At 38.9% G+C, this 18,320-nt stretch overlaps 4 protein-coding genes across 6 annotated transcripts; 1 reads left to right on the top strand and 3 right to left on the bottom strand.

The window, feature by feature from the left end:
- Positions 1-42: 42 nt before the first annotated feature.
- Positions 43-1,713, top strand: fbxl8 (F-box and leucine-rich repeat protein 8). Its single transcript, XM_057334610.1, has 2 exons — positions 43-283; positions 542-1,713. Exons 1-2 carry the CDS (start codon positions 147-149, stop codon positions 1,506-1,508), a joined length of 1,104 nt encoding a protein of 367 aa, XP_057190593.1. The 5' UTR covers positions 43-146; the 3' UTR covers positions 1,509-1,713.
- Positions 1,714-2,283: 570 nt separating this feature from the next.
- Positions 2,284-6,167, bottom strand: ogfod1 (2-oxoglutarate and iron-dependent oxygenase domain containing 1). The gene is made up of 13 exons (XM_057334598.1): positions 5,905-6,167; positions 5,684-5,829; positions 5,558-5,604; positions 5,355-5,455; positions 5,133-5,249; positions 4,626-4,717; positions 4,416-4,544; positions 4,124-4,237; positions 3,566-3,645; positions 3,190-3,467; positions 2,972-3,088; positions 2,732-2,790; positions 2,284-2,625 (listed from the first exon to the last, which is right to left on the bottom strand). Exons 1-13 carry the CDS (start codon positions 6,059-6,061, stop codon positions 2,467-2,469), a joined length of 1,596 nt encoding a protein of 531 aa, XP_057190581.1. The 5' UTR covers positions 6,062-6,167; the 3' UTR covers positions 2,284-2,466.
- Positions 6,168-6,949: 782 nt separating this feature from the next.
- On the bottom strand, positions 6,950-11,549 carry acd (ACD shelterin complex subunit and telomerase recruitment factor). 2 transcript variants are annotated; one of them, XM_057344161.1, is made up of 13 exons: positions 11,312-11,547; positions 11,104-11,225; positions 10,331-10,421; positions 10,143-10,222; positions 9,999-10,073; positions 9,864-9,907; positions 9,520-9,671; positions 9,356-9,434; positions 9,070-9,231; positions 8,912-8,992; positions 7,730-8,070; positions 7,541-7,617; positions 6,951-7,238 (listed from the first exon to the last, which is right to left on the bottom strand). In XM_057344161.1, exons 2-13 carry the CDS (start codon positions 11,223-11,225, stop codon positions 7,037-7,039), a joined length of 1,506 nt encoding a protein of 501 aa, XP_057200144.1. In that variant the 5' UTR covers positions 11,312-11,547; the 3' UTR covers positions 6,951-7,036. The 2 variants fall into 2 exon arrangements, with proteins under 2 accessions (XP_057200155.1, XP_057200144.1); XM_057344172.1 differs by lacking the exon at positions 11,104-11,225 and having other exon boundaries at positions 6,950-7,238; positions 11,312-11,549.
- A 120-nt stretch (positions 11,550-11,669) lies between these two features.
- vrk3 (VRK serine/threonine kinase 3) lies at positions 11,670-17,286 on the bottom strand. 2 transcript variants are annotated; one of them, XM_057344191.1, is made up of 15 exons: positions 16,999-17,286; positions 16,387-16,491; positions 16,115-16,243; positions 15,851-15,946; positions 15,133-15,267; positions 14,926-14,981; positions 14,776-14,842; positions 14,607-14,688; positions 13,334-13,436; positions 13,101-13,193; positions 12,891-13,023; positions 12,688-12,808; positions 12,467-12,525; positions 12,204-12,336; positions 11,670-12,121 (listed from the first exon to the last, which is right to left on the bottom strand). In XM_057344191.1, exons 1-15 carry the CDS (start codon positions 17,159-17,161, stop codon positions 12,118-12,120), a joined length of 1,479 nt encoding a protein of 492 aa, XP_057200174.1. In that variant the 5' UTR covers positions 17,162-17,286; the 3' UTR covers positions 11,670-12,117. The 2 variants fall into 2 exon arrangements, with proteins under 2 accessions (XP_057200174.1, XP_057200165.1); XM_057344182.1 differs by having other exon boundaries at positions 11,686-12,121; positions 16,387-16,494.
- Positions 17,287-18,320: the final 1,034 nt, after the last annotated feature.

Below are 18,320 nucleotides of genomic sequence, written 5' to 3'. Positions count from 1 at the left end.
GTTTTAGTTGATGCTTTCGACAACGGAACCCGTGACGGAGGAGGAAGTGCAGAACTGCAAAGTTTGAGAAGGCGAATTTACACTTAGAAGTCTTAGAGATAGGCAGATCTTTTTTAGTGAACACGGTAAATGAAATTTGGTTTTGAATGGATCTGCCAGAGGAGATCCTTGCACATATTTTTTCTTTTCTGCCTCTACATGACAAATGCAATGCATTTACTGTTTGTAAGGCATGGTCTAATACAATGACTCATCCAAGCTCATGGAAAGACACTGAAGTCAGGTAAGAGTTTTGGATTCCTTAGTCTTTATTTTATGTGATCCAAGGGTCACTTTCCCATGGACTCAATTCTGATCTGTAGCTTTTGTAATTAGATAATGAAAATGATGGAATGATGTGATGGGTGCCCACTTAAATGTCAATAAATGTGGTCATATAATGTTTAATAAACGGTAATATCACTGTTTATGTAATATTATTGTTAAACACCATTGAATTCTGAACATTGGACTTTGTCCCTCTTGTTCATCTCTATCTTAGGTGTGAGTCAGGAAACAGTTTGCCTGAAAGATTTTCTGATCTTCTGCCACTGGTCAGAAATTTGAAGCTGAGTATGAGTTTGACAGATCCAGCCAATCGTAAAACAGGACTATGCGTCCTGCGACAGGCAGTTGCTGGGGGTGAAGGACAGCTGGAAGCGCTTTCCATCTGTTGTGTGGGGAACCCGCCCCTCTTTTATGCTGGTCAGGATCTGCAGCAAGGCTTAGTTGACATACTGACGAATGGCTCGTCTCTTACTGTGCTTGACCTAAGGGGTGTACCCTTCACCCTCAATGACTCCTTCATCAGGAGTGTATCCATGCTTTGTCCAGCTCTGAAAAGTCTTTACATCAACAACCATTCTCTAGTGTGCGGCGTCAACGCAGAAACACTGAGGCAGGCACTGAAGTGCTGTCCGTCACTCACAGTTCTTGGAGTTTTTCAGGCCAGTCTCTCTGAAGACGTTTTGAAAGACCTTATGTTGCCACAACGTCCAGCGCTAAATAAACTGGAGCTTCGTTGTGAACGCTCACTCAAGTACACTCCACCTCTCTGTGACCAAATATGGTCAGAGGTAAAACGGAGACACCCATATCTGTGGGTGGAGCTTGAGCTGGACCACACCCTCCCAGAATTGCACGTTCCAGGGGTACTGCAGCCCAGCATCCCAGTCCGATGTCTACGCCTGCTCACTTGGACATTGCTGTTGGATGAAGTTCATCTAGTACAGCGGAGTTACGCAAACACACTCGAGGTTCTAGAGCTGCAGACACCTCCATCTCCTGAGCTAAACTCTGCTCTGGTATCTTTAGCAAAACAGTGTGTCAAGCTGCGGGAGGTTCACTGTTTTTGCGTAGTCTCACAAGAAGTGATAACGGCATTCATCACACACTGTCCAAATCTCAGCAAATATACACTCAAAATATATAAAGAGCCTCACCCTTGGACCTGCACAAAACTGAAGTAATTCTACGAAACAGATTGCAGTGTGCTCTGCTGTGGCTAAAGTGTTTTTGCACATGCTTGAAAAATGTAACTCATGAATATAGTCTCTACCTACAAAGTTTTCAAATTAAAACAATGTCAGCAAATTTTTAAGATTTAGCACTTTATCCAGTTTACTTCATTAAGTAGAAAACTCATATTCAGCAGACTATAAATCTTTTTTTAATTAAATATAAATCTTTGAATTCAATTAAATGTTTCTTAAAGTACTTTTCTTATTATTTATCATGTTGTAGATATCACTTAGTGTTTAAAAAATAACAAAAATGTTATTAAGAACAACAAAGATGTAATCCATCACCCATGACAAAAGTTCCAGCAATTAATCGCGTGACGAAAGGTTGGTACCGGCACATGCAAATTCTGCACTAGATCACTGAATAATGTAAGCATACTAATATTTATTTTAACTACTTTCTACATTACTTATCCTTGCCTCCACTAAGGCACACAAGATGTTCAGAATGCTAACATTCTTAAGTCATGCTGAAATAACAGATGATCATCAGGGTTTGCACCAACCAGTTTAATTTTTTTAAACAAAAAAACAATTTTTTTTCATTAAAAATACTGTAACTCAATTTCAAAATAATTTTAAATTAAATGCTATGAAAAATGTTTGTAAGAGAATGTGTTCAAGTATTATGTGATTTTCATGGACCCCACAAAATATTTGTGTGGTGCAGTTGCACTGTGATTCAGTGGGCATCAAATGAGAACAGGTGACATTATTCAGGTAATTTTTGTAATACCTTTATTGACAGCACAAATGCTCACATTTTTATATTGTATTCGGGTCTTCAGTCCAAAAATTAAGTTGCCTTTTAAATAACCACCTCATGTATACTGAGCTCTGACGCTTAAATTACGACCAATGTACTTGAACAAACATTTACACAAGGAACCAATAGATTACCTCATCATTCATAGTAATTAAAAGAGAAGTCATAAAAAGCGGTGGTATTTTGGGCAGAAAGATTTGCAGAGCTGCTGTTATTGATATGTTTGATGAATTTGAGGGTGTCTTTGTCTCTGTACACCAGAGCAAGGCAGTTATCTTCTGGATACACTGTCAGGAGCTACAAAACACACGAAAACACCCACATTGTGAGCTAGTCTGCTGTGTTTGCATGTATAATTATAATATAATAAAATCATTTAATTAAAACAGACATCATCACTCACCTCCTCATCTTCATCATGTGCAATATAGGATGTAAATCCTCCAAACTCTGCCTTCCAACCTGAAAACAGAAGATGATATGCTTGTTTTTTTTCTTCCCACTCTGGCATGGTTTGTATGTTTCTAATCTGATTAAATCCCAACTAGTTTACACCGAACACACTCACCAATTCATAGTAAATAAGGTTTTTTAAGTGAATGGAAACTTGTCATTCATCGTGGACGCTGCAGATCAAACATACCTGCACAGCCTACGTGAAGCTGAAGATCCAGAGCATACTCTCTTTTGACTGAGTCATGTAATAACGTATAATCGCCCTGAGCCCAGCGGCGCAGTTCTCCCACACAAGTAGGAGGTCCTGTAAGAATATACATATTTTAAATAGGACATTATTTTAGCTGTAATAACTGATCTTTTCAAAATACACCGGCTTTCCTGAAAATTGCACAAGCTGCTCACCTTTGGCTTTCTTGTCAGCTGAAGATGTTTCTGTGGTACTGCTGGATCCTCCTGCATGTGCATTCCCATATCCATTCTCCGTCTCATCGTTCACTTCCCCATCTCCATTCTCTGTCTCACTCTTTCCATGTTCGCTCTCATCATCACACTGAGCCAGAAAGTGCAGTCCAAGGCCAGTCAAGTTGGACAAGAGGATGAAGAACGGCTCAGACGAGAGAAGTTCCCAGCATTCTTTTACACATGAAGGGACAGTCTGCATATCTGCACAGCCATAACACCTAAACAGTGTGATATTCATGAGATGAAATCAGAACAGAAACAACTAGTCACATGAGAGATTAATAGTTCAAAGTCAAGAGAGGTAGCTGGATCTCACCTCTTATTGGGCGGACACCTCCTTTGCCACTGGATCTCAGATGACTGCAGTGCACTGCGCACCTGCCTTATTTTTTCCTCCTGACAGTTAAAAGGCATAATTCAGGTCATCATTAGAGATGTAATAAAGTCTGTGGAAATATGTAAGGCAGTTTCTGATAAAAGCAGACATTTTAAACACGCTTGTTTGCTTTAATGAAAATTAGACATTTTGGTACATTCATTCAGATTTAGGCCTACTGTCCCTATTACTATTAAGGCACAATACAAGAATATACTTGCATGCTGAGTCTACAAAGTAAATCATGCATCTAGGCATGGGACGTGTGACTAAATTCCACATCTACAGGAATTTCTCACTTTCATGAATTATATGAGCCTTCCCAACAGCACAGACAAAGAGGGCCATATAAAAGCATCTTCAGGTTGAATACCTTTCACAAAATATATTTACAACACAAGTACGCTTAAGCATGTACCTACTTATCTGCGCACCACTATGTACATGTGTGTAGATTGTTTATTAATGGAACGCCATGTAATAGAACTGATGACCCACCTGTAGGAAATTAGGCAAGCAAATCTCTGAACTATCTTCAAATTCTTGCTGCACCTGAGCTTGATAGCAAGGATCCAGGTACATCTCATTCACCCACTCAAAGATTAAACTCTCCTGTTACAAACACCCAAATATAATTAAGTAAAAAGGAATAAATATAATACAACTATATAGCTATACATTTTAATATTATATAAAACATACTAAAATAAAATACTATACGTTTCAGATTGAACATAGTAATTCGGTCACAAACTAAAAACACATACACTCTTACGCTATCCTGACTTACATCTCTAAGGACATGTGTGTGACGAGGGACTGGGGGTTCCATGTACCGCTGGGGTCTCGGCAGGGATTGGCCATGAAACCAACCACTGAGAGATAAACGGCACTTCCCTTCAGCAAGAACTTCTGCCACCTTCGAGAAGCAGATTTACAGATCAGATGAGAAAAACAGTCTTTTATCATTCATGACTGGAAAACCTGTGCTTGTGACTACCTGATGGAAGGAGACAGGGGACACTTCAAAAAACACCAGAGAGTTCCAGCGAGGAAGCAGAGATTTCACAGCACTCACAGGCTGACAGTGTTCTGAGGCACACACAGATTAAAGAAGAATCAAATCGGTTCATAAATAAAAAATTCAATTTGTGTGGCTCCCATTTAGTTGATGTTTTAAACAATCCCGGTCTTACTGTGAATGACTAATCTGATATTTGTGTCATATGTGTACATTATTGCAAATAAAATGTTTGTCTTCAGATTTTTCATTTTATTAAATTATAAAATTATTAGTATTCAACTTGGTTTGACTGGCTTGCCCTTTTCTGCGCTTACAACCTTCTGTCATACAGAAAAGACCTTTTCGTGATCTAATCAATTTTCAAAAAACTGCATTAAATCCCGCCTGACATTTTTTCACATCACATTACAGAACAGATTTAGTGCTAAAATAACACCATGAGGCTACGTGTAATTTCAAGCCATTTTTCCATCCATCACAAACCATCAGTGCTGAACAGGTCCAGTGTTCCTCCATCTTTCACCTCCCAAGGAGGCACCAGGTAGAGGATGAACGCAACTCTTCGGCCCTCCAGCTCATCATCATGACACAGCAAAACATCTGCAAAAAAGATGCAAAAGCAGAGAGAGAAAGCGACCTCAAAAAATAGTTTGAGAATACATAATCTCCTATTGGTTGGTAATTGGTTGTCAGATCATGGATTACCTGTATGCTCATACTTGGCACAGGATATATCAACAGTTGTCTCCAAATCCACCTGCAACACCTCTGACAACCACAAACGAAACTCCCCAAAAATGACTGACCTAAGATCAACACATACAAACAAACAAACAAACAGATCTTTCAACAAATCCATTACATATGAACCTATCAAGGAAAGTTAAAATCATTAAACCTAAACACACCTTATCTGTGAGATATGATGCTCTCTTCTTTCTCTCAGATCATCTGACTGCAGAATAAACACAATTCAGTACTACATTCAGCAACCAAACCCCTCGAAATAAACATTTATGAATGCTGACTGATACCTGTTGAAACTTGTACAAGTCATTGGACTTGCTGTTGAAATGGAGCTGCAATAATTCTGTCTGTAGACTTTCCACAAAGCTTTCACTCTGTAGGAAATTGGTAATCTGACAATGAGGGAAGGGTGCACAGTCCAACCGCACATTGCCTGGACGGAGAGAATTTTCATGTTCATAGTTACTCTATCACAGTAATACATAATCACGTGTGTGGGCATACACACCATTAGAAAAGCTGTCTTTCCTCTGCCACGCGTCTCTCATGCCTTTCTGAATAGCTTCATCCCTCAGATCCGTGTTGATCACGGCCAGCTCGACTCGTTTCTCCTTCTTACTCTTTTTAGGCGTTCCAGGATCATTCTGCCGTTTTTTAGGTGACATATCAAGACCATGAGAGAGAAGTTAAGTCCTGCGGGACTTCTGTATTTTTAGTGACGTCCAGAAGCGTTTCCGTTGCCTCTTCTTCGTTGACGTTTAGACAAAAGTGCGTTGAAATCATTGCAACCCCTGCAGGTCAGCTAAGGAAATGTCTATAAAAAACCTTAGAAAAAGGTGTGAAACCACAGCCCTTCTTTAATAAATACGTTATATATATATTTTTTTTCTGCAGAATTCTGAAGGCACAGATTTCACATAGACATCTTTAGGACAACCATCTTACCTCACACAATCACACCTCTGTTACAATTACATTACAACATTCCTTCATTTCCGCTATTATGTATTCTTTACTGACTATTACCGTCTAAGGTGCTGTCAGTGTTTTATTACAATTACAGGAAACGTTTTTTCTGTGTAATCCCTATTATGTAATCACTCTAAAAATGACAATGATTGTGTAATCACTCATCTTTGACAATTATTCAAAAATACAGTGGCGCACTGCATTGCTATGGTAGTGTCATCCTTAATAAAGATATCATAACTTCGATCAGTCATTGCTGCATTTGCCAATTGTCTCTCATATGATGTTTTTAATACTTGTACATAGTGTACTATAATGTAAATGTAATGGTTTAAATATAAAATTATAAATATAGTAATACAAAATGAAAGATTTTTGTATTACATGACTGTATTGTGTACAATGTAATTGCAATGTGCAGATTCTTGCTTGTGATTAAGCTTTACCATTATTTGATTTCTTCCAAACAAGTCTATAGATGGACAAACAGTCCAAGCACAGGTTCCTGCTTAGTACAGACCATTAAGGCTTAAAAGAGATAAACATGGTTACATAAGTAAAAATTGTGACACAGGTCATAATATTTCAATATGAACATTTATTACAAATAATACACTGTTACATTCACTTACTGTAAAAAACAACAGTATCCACAGACAATGGATATTATTTTAAAAATGCATTCCAAGTTGAATTTTTTCTTTTAACAAAAATATAATGTAATTTGAGGTAACAGGCAATGACTTAAGAATCAGCTCCCGCGTTGACATCTGCAGAGTTAGAGGTCCCAAGATAACGCACCGCCCACTGTATAAGCTGTCCTGGGATTCTACACACACGCACGCGCGCGCGCGCGCGCACACACACACACACCAATCAATCAACAAAAACAGACATTGGATGTAAAAGGTTGGAGTTAACTGAGGTTAGAAGTAACAACTCCCAAGTAGGACTTCAGTGTTTAAATGAAAAAGTAATTTTTTAACATGGTGGTAGAATAATACCGATACCACAATCTTTATAAAGGTGACTTGAAAGGGTTGACAATCTCTTATATTACCCCACTTAAAAAATACTGCTCTTCAAGAATTACATCATAATATTACATATAAAATAAGTATGGATTATAGGAATCTATAATCAGTATATCTTATAAGAAAATAGACGACACTCACTGTAAATGACTGAGGGCTGTGGCCACCTGAGGGTCAGGATGATACAAATACGAAAAAGGCCTTCCATCTGAATGCACCTGCAAGAGAGATGATTAAACATTTCAGAAACATTTCTGATGCAACATGAAAGTGAGAAAGTAAAACTTTGTAGAACAAAAACATGAAGCCTATTAAAGACTCCTTCCTCACGTTTTTCGGTTTGGTGGGTGGGGCCAGTGAGTTTGGCTTGGTGGGTGGAGCCAATAAGAAACAGTTTTTAGACAGTGGGTCTGTGCTCTCGACGATCCATGAGGGGGGACTTGATGAATGTTGTTTATCATGCTCTTGACTAGGGTCTCTGCAGGACCCGCCACTTACGTGGGATGGGCTGATCTGGGTTGGCTGTGGTCTCTGAGCTAGTGTAATGCCATCCTCGGACACCCCTTCTGAAACTTGCTTTGTGTTCTGGAATTGGGTGCTTGTTGCTAAAGGAAATGGGGTGACTTCTTTTAAAACTGTTTGGCTTTCTGTCTGAGAATGGGGCTCCAGGCCTGTATCAGCACAGAAAAGTGTAGAAAAGGAATTTTAGATATAAACATAGTGTTTTTAAATGTTTGGTGACTGTGTGACTGTCAAAGACCATATTGTAAACAACACTGGTCCAATAGCACTTTCCGTTTCACTTTTTTAAGTCTTAAAGCCTTTTTGAAATGTTCTGTTGGGTTGTATTTTGCTGTACTGTTGGTGTAGTGTCAAACAACTAAAAGAGGAAGAAAGATGGTGTATATGTATTAAAGGGGTAATATGACGCGAATAAGTGTTTTTCTGTGTCTTTGGTGTGTTATAAGTTGCCCATGCATGTATGAGACACGTAAAATTGCTAAAAAAATAAAGTGTCGGAACAAAAGATGCATTCTATCTAAAAGCGAATGCTCACTCAGACCTGTCTGAAACGCCACGTGTAACCACACCCCCACAAATCTACATCAGTTTGTGGTATGATTTGACTAAGACCGCCCAAATGTATACGCAAGTAAGGTGGGCGTACCTGTCAGTATTGCTTTGGAACCTGATGTTCCAAATATGGTAAGAGGCGTTACATTTCCGTCACACGCTTGCAGTATTCCACCAATCACTACGCACTGGTTAACTGGCCAATGATAGCACACCTCGCTTTTCAGAGCGATGAGCTTTATAAAAAATAAGCGCGTTTCGGAGAGGCGGGGCAAAGAGGAGATACAAACATGCACGGTATGTGGAAAATACAGCGTTTGTGTAAACACATTGCATTACATCTAAAACATACGATAATATTTGTTTTAGCCGTGTCATATGACCCCTTTAAGTACTTGCTTTAAAAATGGCTACGCGAGTCAGAGGTGGTATATGTACCTAAAAGATCTGGCGCTGGAGTGAACATATCCCAAGGGCTTTCTCCATCCCCAGATATCTCCCCTGTTCCACACAAAACCTCTGGGAGACAAGGGGGAACGAGTTCAATAACACATCACCTTACTGGAGCGGCATTGACTCCTCAGGTAAAATCTCACCCAGTCTTGTGTGTTCCAGGGTACACTGTCCTTCATTTGGACTTGAACCACTGATCAAGTCCTGAGCAGCCAGCGTTTGGTCTGGTGTTGACGTGCCAGCCTGATGCGATTCTTCATGGGGCGGAGCAGGGGCATTCGCATTCTCATTTTTGCAATCGGCACCTGCGCGCATCCACATATATAAGACAAAAACACATGCACAGTGTGCCACATGCCCAGTAAAGTGAGCTTGAATGCCCGAAGGATTCTCATGAAAAAAGCAATTAATTAGACAAGCAGACAGTACTGGGATCAGCTGTCATCAGCTCCCTCTGCTCCTCTGAGATGAGAAGGAAAGGCACGGGGACAATGAACTGCTCCTGTCCCTGGAAAAATACACACACCCATTCTTACTAATAATTTGTCTGGTCAACAGCTGGTGCCATTAAGTTGCCAAGTAAGCAGCCTTACCTTCCAGCGAAGTCTCTCTCCATGCCAGTGAGTGGGTGTGGCCACACTTGGACAACATGTTGCAGACATTGTTATTTTCTCCATTGCATCATTCAGAATATTTATTATAATGTCACTGTGCCACGCCCCCAACAGAGAGGATAGAGAGACCCCTAGGAAATTAGGAACATAATGCAGGTCTTTATCATTTCTGAGAAACAGCATTTGTCTTCACTTATAAATGATACTAAGAACTCAAACAACAGCCATTTACAGTTCAGTGCTAGAATGTGTATGTATATGTGAATTGCTCTGAGTCGAGAAAGAATAAAAGTGTGCATGTGTGTAGCACGAGCGATACTTACCAGATGCTGAGCTAAGTGAATTGACTGAACTCTCCCTGCAAGATCTGACGAATGAGCACTAAATACTGTTAAACACAACATCTTACCGATGTCCTTTATTAGATGTGTTCATACTAAAAGTCAATAAACACCCACCTCCATGTCTTTATAATCTTCTCTCTAACTGATGGAAGTAATGTACTGAAAGACAAGAAAATAAAACAACAAAGACTAACGAAGCCCGATGAATTAACTGTTAAGAGCACATTACTGTTCATGCGTATAGATTTCATAAGTTACCAGCTGGGGGGGTTGTAGTGTTTGGAAGCAATGCATACGGTAGTGATCTGATCAACCTTTAAGTAAAACTGGCACAATCCCTAAAAAATAGAAAGGATGAATCATGGAAACGGTTTTTGAAAATATGCATCTTTGTAAAAGTTTGAATTGTTTTGGGGGCTGGAATCAAAAAGGCACATGAAACACACCAGTTCAGTTTTCATGTCAAACTCCAGTTTGAAGTTGCGCACAAACACAACAGCATTTAGCAGGTCTGAAAAGGACTCTTTCTCCTCCGACCTGAAGAAAAATGGGAAACGGATCAGACACTGTCATATTTCAGTACATGGCTTGATTTTGATGCATCGCAACTGTACTGGGGTAGTTGATGAATAAATCGTACACGTGTCCTATGGCGTGACATAGCAAAATTTTGAAAACAGACTGTTAATATTACATTGCTTTATATTATTTATATTTGCCATATAAAAAAGCAGATTTACCTTCATTGTTATTTTTTTCTAAATGTTTGCAGTCACACCATAGGACAAATGTGCATATTAGTCTGTCAACTACCCTGCTGAGTGTTATTGTGCCCCTGCTGGAAATAGAAAACATAAATATTAGATTATGTTTTGCTTTAAATAGGAACAATAATGGTTTCTGCTGGTAATGTGTGGAATGTTATCTGGCAGATGGGAACCGATATAACATAAGGCCCAAAACGCACTACCTAAAGTAAATTTGTTATTGGTCCAATGGTAAACAGTTGAAGGTTTTATAATGAAAATCCATTAGATTTTGTGTTGTTTTTTCAGCAAGGGTGCTCCAGCTAAACTGGAATTCACTCTGAATCCAGAAACTCAGGTTTATGTTCTAACAGCTACGTTTTTTCCAGCACGAGCAGATGAGTAAGATAAAAACAGGAGCTCAGGTGTGTGTAGTGAGGGGTGTCATAACAGAGGTTTAATAAGTCCCTCACTCCTGCAGACGCTCCCACGCGGCTCCGCTCAGCGCCGCGGGAATGCGCGTGCTCCCGTCGGACAGGAATATCATACAGGCATCTGTGCTCTCCCTCCGCTGCGACTCTGACAAATCACACATCTGCACCAGCACACACGCATTTCCTTACATTTCTCTGTTGAGACAATACTTTAAACGCTCATCATCATTTATATAAAACTACTTACGCCGACGACATGAGCCTTGACAGCCTTTTAACCCGGGCTTTCGCCGTAGTTTTTAATGAGATTCTCGATCCACGGCTCCACCTCCGCCATTCGGCGACGTTTCATTTTTGGTGGACTCATAGGTAAATCTGTTTATCTGTAACTTTCCTCTAGTGTAAACGGGTTATCGGCTTGCACTCTTCGCGCCTCTCTTATTGATGCAATGTTTTTGTTCCGTACAGAAAAAGGAACCGGACACTTTGAGTTCCGCTAGAATTCATATTCGAATAAAAGACGTGCTGCTGTTGCCCTCTTGTGGTAGTAGTTCTTAAAAGCAAGATTAGATTTGGGTGGTTTAATAGGTGCATTGCATTTTATAAAATACAACCAATTCATTGTTAATTGACAGTTATTTTGCAGCTTTGTAAAGGGGTGCTAGTGTGGAAAACATGCCAATTTCAGTGATCTCAGGAGCAGCAGGAGTTTATATTTTGACAATGTTGTTAATACTGGCAATCATAACAACTATTAGACAAAAACTTGGTCACCAGGGAGTTTTTGGCTGTGTAATGTACATATTCGAGGTCATCCATAATGTACCAGTAAAGATTTATTTAAAAAAACACACTTTTAACTAAACAATTTCATTAAAGATTTTAAACTCAAAAGCATACTGGCAAACACACCAACACAGAGTAAAATAAAATCTGTAACGTTTGCATTGAAATATCACTGTAAAAACAGTTTTTAAAATTGCTTTAAAAAACATAAAAGCTCTCTCGAAGACATCCTGCATAATATCACCCAAGTCCCACTTCTTTATGGTTTCACCTGTGAATCAAAGAAGTCAAAGCAGTTTAGATTATACACAGTCAATATAGGACTGTTTATGTATAGAATCTTTGTAACCTACAGATCCAATGGTTCCTTCAGAGTCCCACCCATCTTTTGTAAGCTCTCATGTAGCCCAGCTTTCAGAAGGGAGTAATCTGGTTTCTCACAATACTGGAGGGCCATCACATTAGACAGGTATGCAGTTAATGCACCTAAAATTCACAAATTGAAGCAAATGTGCACTAGTAATAAATACAAATACCATATGTTTAGTCCAGTTAACTCATCAGTGTTAATATGTATGAATATATACATGTGACTATTGAAATATGTTATGCTCACTTGAAGCCTTGCTTTTTTTGTAACAGAAACTCACAAGTCCACTAATATCAGATTTATACCTGTAGAGAGAAAACACAAACAAAGTTCATGTCCTAAGAGCAGTAAAAACACAGTGAAAAAACGCAGAGTTTGGTTGTCATAATTCATCCATCAGAGGCTTACCCACTATACCATACCACTCCAAGTAAAGTATAAGCCTGATTGTCGTGTGTTTTGGTTACCTCTTCTTCTCTGCGGCAATAGCAGAGCTTGAGTGAGTGAGGTGACTCCACGGCAGCGTTCCTGTCGTCCAGCTCAGCATACAGTAACCAAGAGACTGCAAATCACTGCATCTAGAGGGACCTGCCATACATCCACACATGGGCAAATTAGACGTACATACTGTACGTGATGTAAATCAACTGACATTTGAAGAGACACTTACCAGCCCCCATATGAGAATCCAGGCTGATGAATTTGACGTTACCCTGGTGAGCGGTGCGGCTACCCGGCCGCTCTTCCACATGTTTTCCACCTGGGCAATATCTAAATGCATAGCCGAAGCCAGACAAAAAAACCTAAAAAGACACAACACTTAAATATTTCATCCTAAATAATAGAGCATCCTCAAGTTCCTAAAGACACGCTTACTGACCTCTGTATGACTGTCAGTGTTGATGAAAATATTTCCAGCATGGATGTCTGCATGAGTATATTCCTTCTCGTGGATGAATTCAAGTAACTCCAACTATAAAACATAATCACACTTAAATATTATATTCCTTATACAAGGCTTACCGTTACATATCAGTCTTTCGCTGAGAATGGTATTTTTTTTAAGTCAGTATCAACAAATTTAAGAGTGAAGTCTTTCAATGTTAAACTTACAAGTCGTAGTGCAAGCTGGAGAACAGCTTTCTCAGATAAAGAATCAGTTCTTTCATCCATTATTGACTGTAGAGTTTGTCCCATGTTAGGAAAAACTAAAAACCTACAAGGAAGTGTACAAAGTCAGACCAAAAGCTGATTATGCTTTGGTTTTCAAATTTTGCATGCACATTAAATGATCATTTACATAGTTTTACAAAGTGAAGTAGGATCTGAGAAAAGTATCACCAGTTATCATCATTATATTTTTTATATATTTAATGCCATTACAGCCATGCATTTTATGCATGTAGGGCTGTCACAATTATAAAAGGGATAGTTCACCCAAAAATTAAAATTCGGTCATCATTTACTCACCCTCGGATTGTTCGAACCTGTGTAGATGTCTTTGTTCTGCTAAACACAAAGATATTTCTAAGAATGTCAGTAACCAAACAGATTTCATCCCCCATTGACTCCCATAGTATTTATTTTCAATACTATGTAAGTCAATAGAGGATGAGATCGGTTTGGTTACCGACATTCTTCACAAATATCTTCCTTTGTGTTTAGCAGAACAAAGAAATTTGTGCAGGTTCAGAACAATCTGAGGGTGAGTAAATGATAACAGAATTTTCATTTTGGATGAACTGTCCCTTTAAATAATCGTCTCATCGCAATTATCTCTGATAACCGGAATTATTGTAAATCCTTGTAAACAAGGGTGATCTACAGTATCTGGAACATTCTACATATACCGTCCTTGATCTGCACCCACTGTTGCATTCAAATGACATTTCTCCATCATTTGAGTTGTATCAGCTTTATATTTTATTGTGTTGATGAATTTTATTGAAGTCAATCCAGACTTGCTGTATCTAGCAAAACAAGACCTTCCTCATATTTCAGTTTTAGTTTGACTGCTCAAGACAGTCTTTTCTGTTATGGTCACTCTATCGTATAAGTTATTAACAGAATTTTCACATTTCTAAAGGATATATTTTCTTCATTTAATAAATTTATTGTAATGAATCGTTATAATTGTCAAAGCTTTAAAACAGACAATTAATCATCATCCAAATTTCATAATTATGACAGCCCTACATCCATGACTTGAGAGACCAAAAGTGTCTATCTTCAGATCATTAAATACACAAAAAATAATACACAGAGAAAAAAACAATTTAAAGAGCATGCACTTGCTCTTGTTTAAAATCTGAGGTTTTCACGCACGCAAGCACACACGCACACACACACATGCACACAGTAAACCGATGGACACAAGTCTACATACCTATATGCTTCATGAATACCAAACCCCACACATGATGGAATCCCAAGGAAGTCTATTTTGTGTAATTTCACCCATTTCTCCACTATTAAAAAATAGAAGCATGTGTTGTCATAAGTCCGGACTGAAAACTGCAATTACATATTCTAAGGTCTATTAAATATGAGCTGACCTGCATCAGTTTTGGCTGCTCTCTGGTGGAAATTCTGCTCATTGAACAGGTGTCCTTCTCTACCACCCTGAGGATGAGGACTTGTAAACATCAGAAACACATCCCATGCACACACACAGATACACCACATTATGTTAACTCAACACTTACCAATCTCAAGATGTACTTGCAATTATTAGAGTCGGTCTGCTTATTCACCTGGCATGCTACATGTAGGTTAAATTTGAAGACAAAAACTGAGAGTAAACTTATTGCATTGTTATCGCATTCTTTAACATCTCAGTAGCAACAACAAAATTATTTAGGATGGGTGCACTCATTAAAAAAATCATTTTAATCAAGACTCAATAGTCTTACCTGCATATGTCAGGTCTAATTCTGTTTGCCACAGAAGTTCAACCAGTTTCCATTTTTTGCCTGACTGGTCACAAACCATTGTTCCCTCCTGGACAGGCTCAACGGTACTGACCCGCTTCCTGGATTTGCATTTAGCTGAAACCAAACGTAATAACAAGCTACCGTATAACTTCAGCCATTTTGATAAAACATTTACTTAAAGCCACGGCATGTAGATTTTCGCCGCTAGATGGAGCACATTCAAAACAACAAAAGCAGCGTAGCATGATGACGCTGTAAAGAGCGTGGAATGAAGGGAACTGTTGCCGTTAACTCCACTACTGATGGTAATCAATCAGAGGAGAAAGAAAAATCATGTTCATGGATGAGGTAAAGTAATACATTTTTTAAAATGTTGCTCCATTTAGGAAATGCCACACTGATCCTCGATTTATCTCTCTTCTTGTCCCAAACTATTCTTGGGTCATTTGGTTGAGTCATCATGGTTTCTACGGCAGTAAAAGCTGAAACCGAGGTTACGCGGATATGATGCCATTGGACATGGTCCATGTCCTTGGTTAAAATGGCAATTTTAAATAGTCTGAAACATTTGCGCTATTGTAAAAAAAACATAACACTGGCCTTGTGTTTTTTTTTATATATTACAGCAAAAATTTTACATACTGTGGTTTTACGTCAGATTTTTTAGATATTGACTAGGTTATACATGTCATCTTACATGGACTTGGAGATAAAACAGAAGTTTGCTTCGTCTCCTCTTCCTTAACATGGGGAGAAGCCTTACGTTTTCCAAGTGAAATCAAAGACTTCTTATCTGGAGAAAGAACACACAAACAGTAATACTTCGGTCACAGCCATACCAACCATCTAGATTCTGTATCTTTCTAACAGATTTAAAATATGGTGATAAGGTATTTATTTTTGACCTAGAAACTCTGGATATCAAAAGACAACAGAACAAAAACATGTTTTTGCATCTCACCTGGAGTTTGAAGAGCAAGTGAAGAGGTTTGCTTTGCTTCTTCTTGTTGTTCTTTAACTTGAGGGGATGTCTTTTCTTTTTGTGGAGGGGATGTCTTTTCATTTTGTGGAGATGTTGAAGACTTCTTTTCTGTAAAAAAAGCGGATGTCTTTCACACAAGGATAATCTTTTGATATGTCAAAGACTTTGTATGTAAATTTAGGAAGATGTCTGACAAGTCTACACACACCCTTTGTCTCTACTATGAAACCACACAATAGCCTTAACCTCACCTGTACATTTTACAGCGTTTGTGGGTGTGGCTGCGCTACTCTTTCGCCGTGCAGAACGCAGAGGTGAGCGATTCAGTGCAGAACCTGAATCCTCCTCAGCAGCACCTACTAGAGAAAACAGTTGATTTTTTGCCATTATGGAGGAAGCAACAGTGGTTCAAAAGGAGGCCTATACATTTACATAGTTTTACATGTATCGTGCATATAAAACACTTGTGCTATAAGCCCTCTGAAACTTCACAGAAAACATACATGTAGACATGGAGAAAAGACAGCATGGGATTTAAGGTATTTTTGCTGTAAAAGAGGAAATAATCACTTTGCGTTTGAGTTAAATTCTGATCTTACATCAAAACTATTTTAAAACCAACCAAAACTACACAATACACATTCTTTTAGTTGTTTTGGGCATGTGCATATATGACTCTCAGCAATATTCATAATACAGATAGCATTGTTAAACTTTTCACTAACGAGCCAAGTTAGTTATAAAATGACTCCAGGAAGATGTATTACTAGTGCCTTATGGAAAGTTGTCAGATAAGTAATCGTGTTTATTTAAATATCACTAAGGAAAGACAGGACGCCTCCTTAACCCAAAACTGCCTTTACCTTTTGTGCAGCTTACAGAATGATGCACAGAGTTGGAAAGGAATTCGGATGCTTGTAAAGTGACAGGTTCTGTTGGGTCTTCTGGGAGCTTCCCTCCACACGAAGGACAAAATTTGAAATCAGGCTGCAGCTTTGAACCACAATGCGGACAAAAGTTCACCATTCTGTAGGACGACTTAGATCCGATCAGTCTCAGTAAACTGTGCGGTGGAACACCAGTCACAAGGAAACCACTCTACTAACAATATGTCCCAGCGTCACAACTACACAACCAACAGCACAGCAGCTGTCGTCACATCACGTGATCGTTGCAGCTTCCGTGTTACGGCAAGTGACAAGGCCCACAAATAGGCTTGTTGTTTGAGCATCGCCTGAAATTAAGTCTAAAGCAGGCGACTGCAGTATGAGATCATAGTTGCCAAGTCCGCTTATAATACGCGACCTTGGGCTTCTTTTTCTGTCAAGTGGGGTTAAAAAATCACTTGTTGCGGGTTTTGGGGCTTATTTTAAAAAATATGGTTGCTTGTTCTGAACCTGACAAGCCACTTTGTTTCTTTACATCTATGGTCGCTGTTTTGTTCAATCCATTAACACTGTCTGCTCCAAGGTAGGCTTTTTGTACTACATGCGGCAGAGCATAACATCACAGCACTGCGAGAGCTATTTAAAAGCATACAGAGACGTCTACTGTCGAATGACTCTCGCGGTACTATGATGTCACGCGCCGATTGGTCTGCGCGAAGCCGCAGGAGGTCACAGAACATATCGAAGCACGTAAAACAACATAGAGAAGCCAAGAATGTTACAGTGGTCTCTTCACGTAATCATCGGCGCTCTTTGGATAATCGGAGGTAAACATACTAAACAGATGAAATATACACTTAAAGATAAAAAGCATTTTATAACCGGGCTACATCATTAAACATGTTAAAAGTGTAGATCTGCGCGTTTGGCTACACAGCGTTATTCAAGCCTAAGCACGTGTGAATAGCGTAATTTGTCCTAAAACACACCGCCTCCTTTCCCCTACCAACTAAACTAAATGTATTACATCTGTCACGATTAGAATGAAATGTTAAAATTAACGAAACGGTCAGATCTGATCACGGTGCAGCAAAGGGATAGGGAGGGATGACCCTATTTATTAGGCTAAAAGTTAAACGTCAAACATTTTTATTGTATTAAATAAATGTATTGATCATTGCAGAATATAATTTTAAAAAGTATACATCAAATGCATATAGTTTTACTTTACTATAAATGTGTGGCTGTTACAGCTACATTAAGTGGTCATTATCTTCTCCTTTTCCATCTCTCATCTC

Source organism: Triplophysa rosa, linkage group LG1, assembly GCF_024868665.1.
Source record: "Triplophysa rosa linkage group LG1, Trosa_1v2, whole genome shotgun sequence".
Taxonomy (NCBI): domain Eukaryota; kingdom Metazoa; phylum Chordata; class Actinopteri; order Cypriniformes; family Nemacheilidae; genus Triplophysa; species Triplophysa rosa.
This window is presented reverse-complemented; position numbering and strand designations above follow the sequence as displayed.

Coding starts and splice junctions, on each gene's coding strand:
- fbxl8 (XM_057334610.1), top strand. CDS start 147: ATGGATCTGCCAGAGGAGATCCTTGCACATATTTTTTCTTTTCTGCCT. Junction 284..541: donor TGGAAAGACACTGAAGTCAG/GTAAGAGTTTTG, acceptor TCTCTATCTTAG/GTGTGAGTCAGGAAACAGTT.
- ogfod1 (XM_057334598.1), bottom strand. CDS start 6,061: ATGTCACCTAAAAAACGGCAGAATGATCCTGGAACGCCTAAAAAGAGT. Junction 5,605..5,683: donor ACTTGTACAAGTTTCAACAG/GTATCAGTCAGC, acceptor TTTATTCTGCAG/TCAGATGATCTGAGAGAAAG. Junction 3,468..3,565: donor AGGTGTCCGCCCAATAAGAG/GTGAGATCCAGC, acceptor CACACTGTTTAG/GTGTTATGGCTGTGCAGATA.
- acd (XM_057344161.1), bottom strand. CDS start 11,225: ATGTGTGATTTGTCAGAGTCGCAGCGGAGGGAGAGCACAGATGCCTGT. Junction 8,071..8,911: donor TCCAGCGCCAGATCTTTTAG/GTACATATACCA, acceptor GTGCTGATACAG/GCCTGGAGCCCCATTCTCAG. Junction 7,618..7,729: donor CACCCACCAAACCGAAAAAC/GTGAGGAAGGAG, acceptor TCTCTCTTGCAG/GTGCATTCAGATGGAAGGCC.
- vrk3 (XM_057344182.1), bottom strand. CDS start 17,161: ATGGTGAACTTTTGTCCGCATTGTGGTTCAAAGCTGCAGCCTGATTTC. Junction 14,982..15,132: donor ATTAGACCTGACATATGCAG/GTAAGACTATTG, acceptor ACCTACATGTAG/CATGCCAGGTGAATAAGCAG. Junction 13,437..14,606: donor GGTATTCATGAAGCATATAG/GTATGTAGACTT, acceptor ACTTCCTTGTAG/GTTTTTAGTTTTTCCTAACA.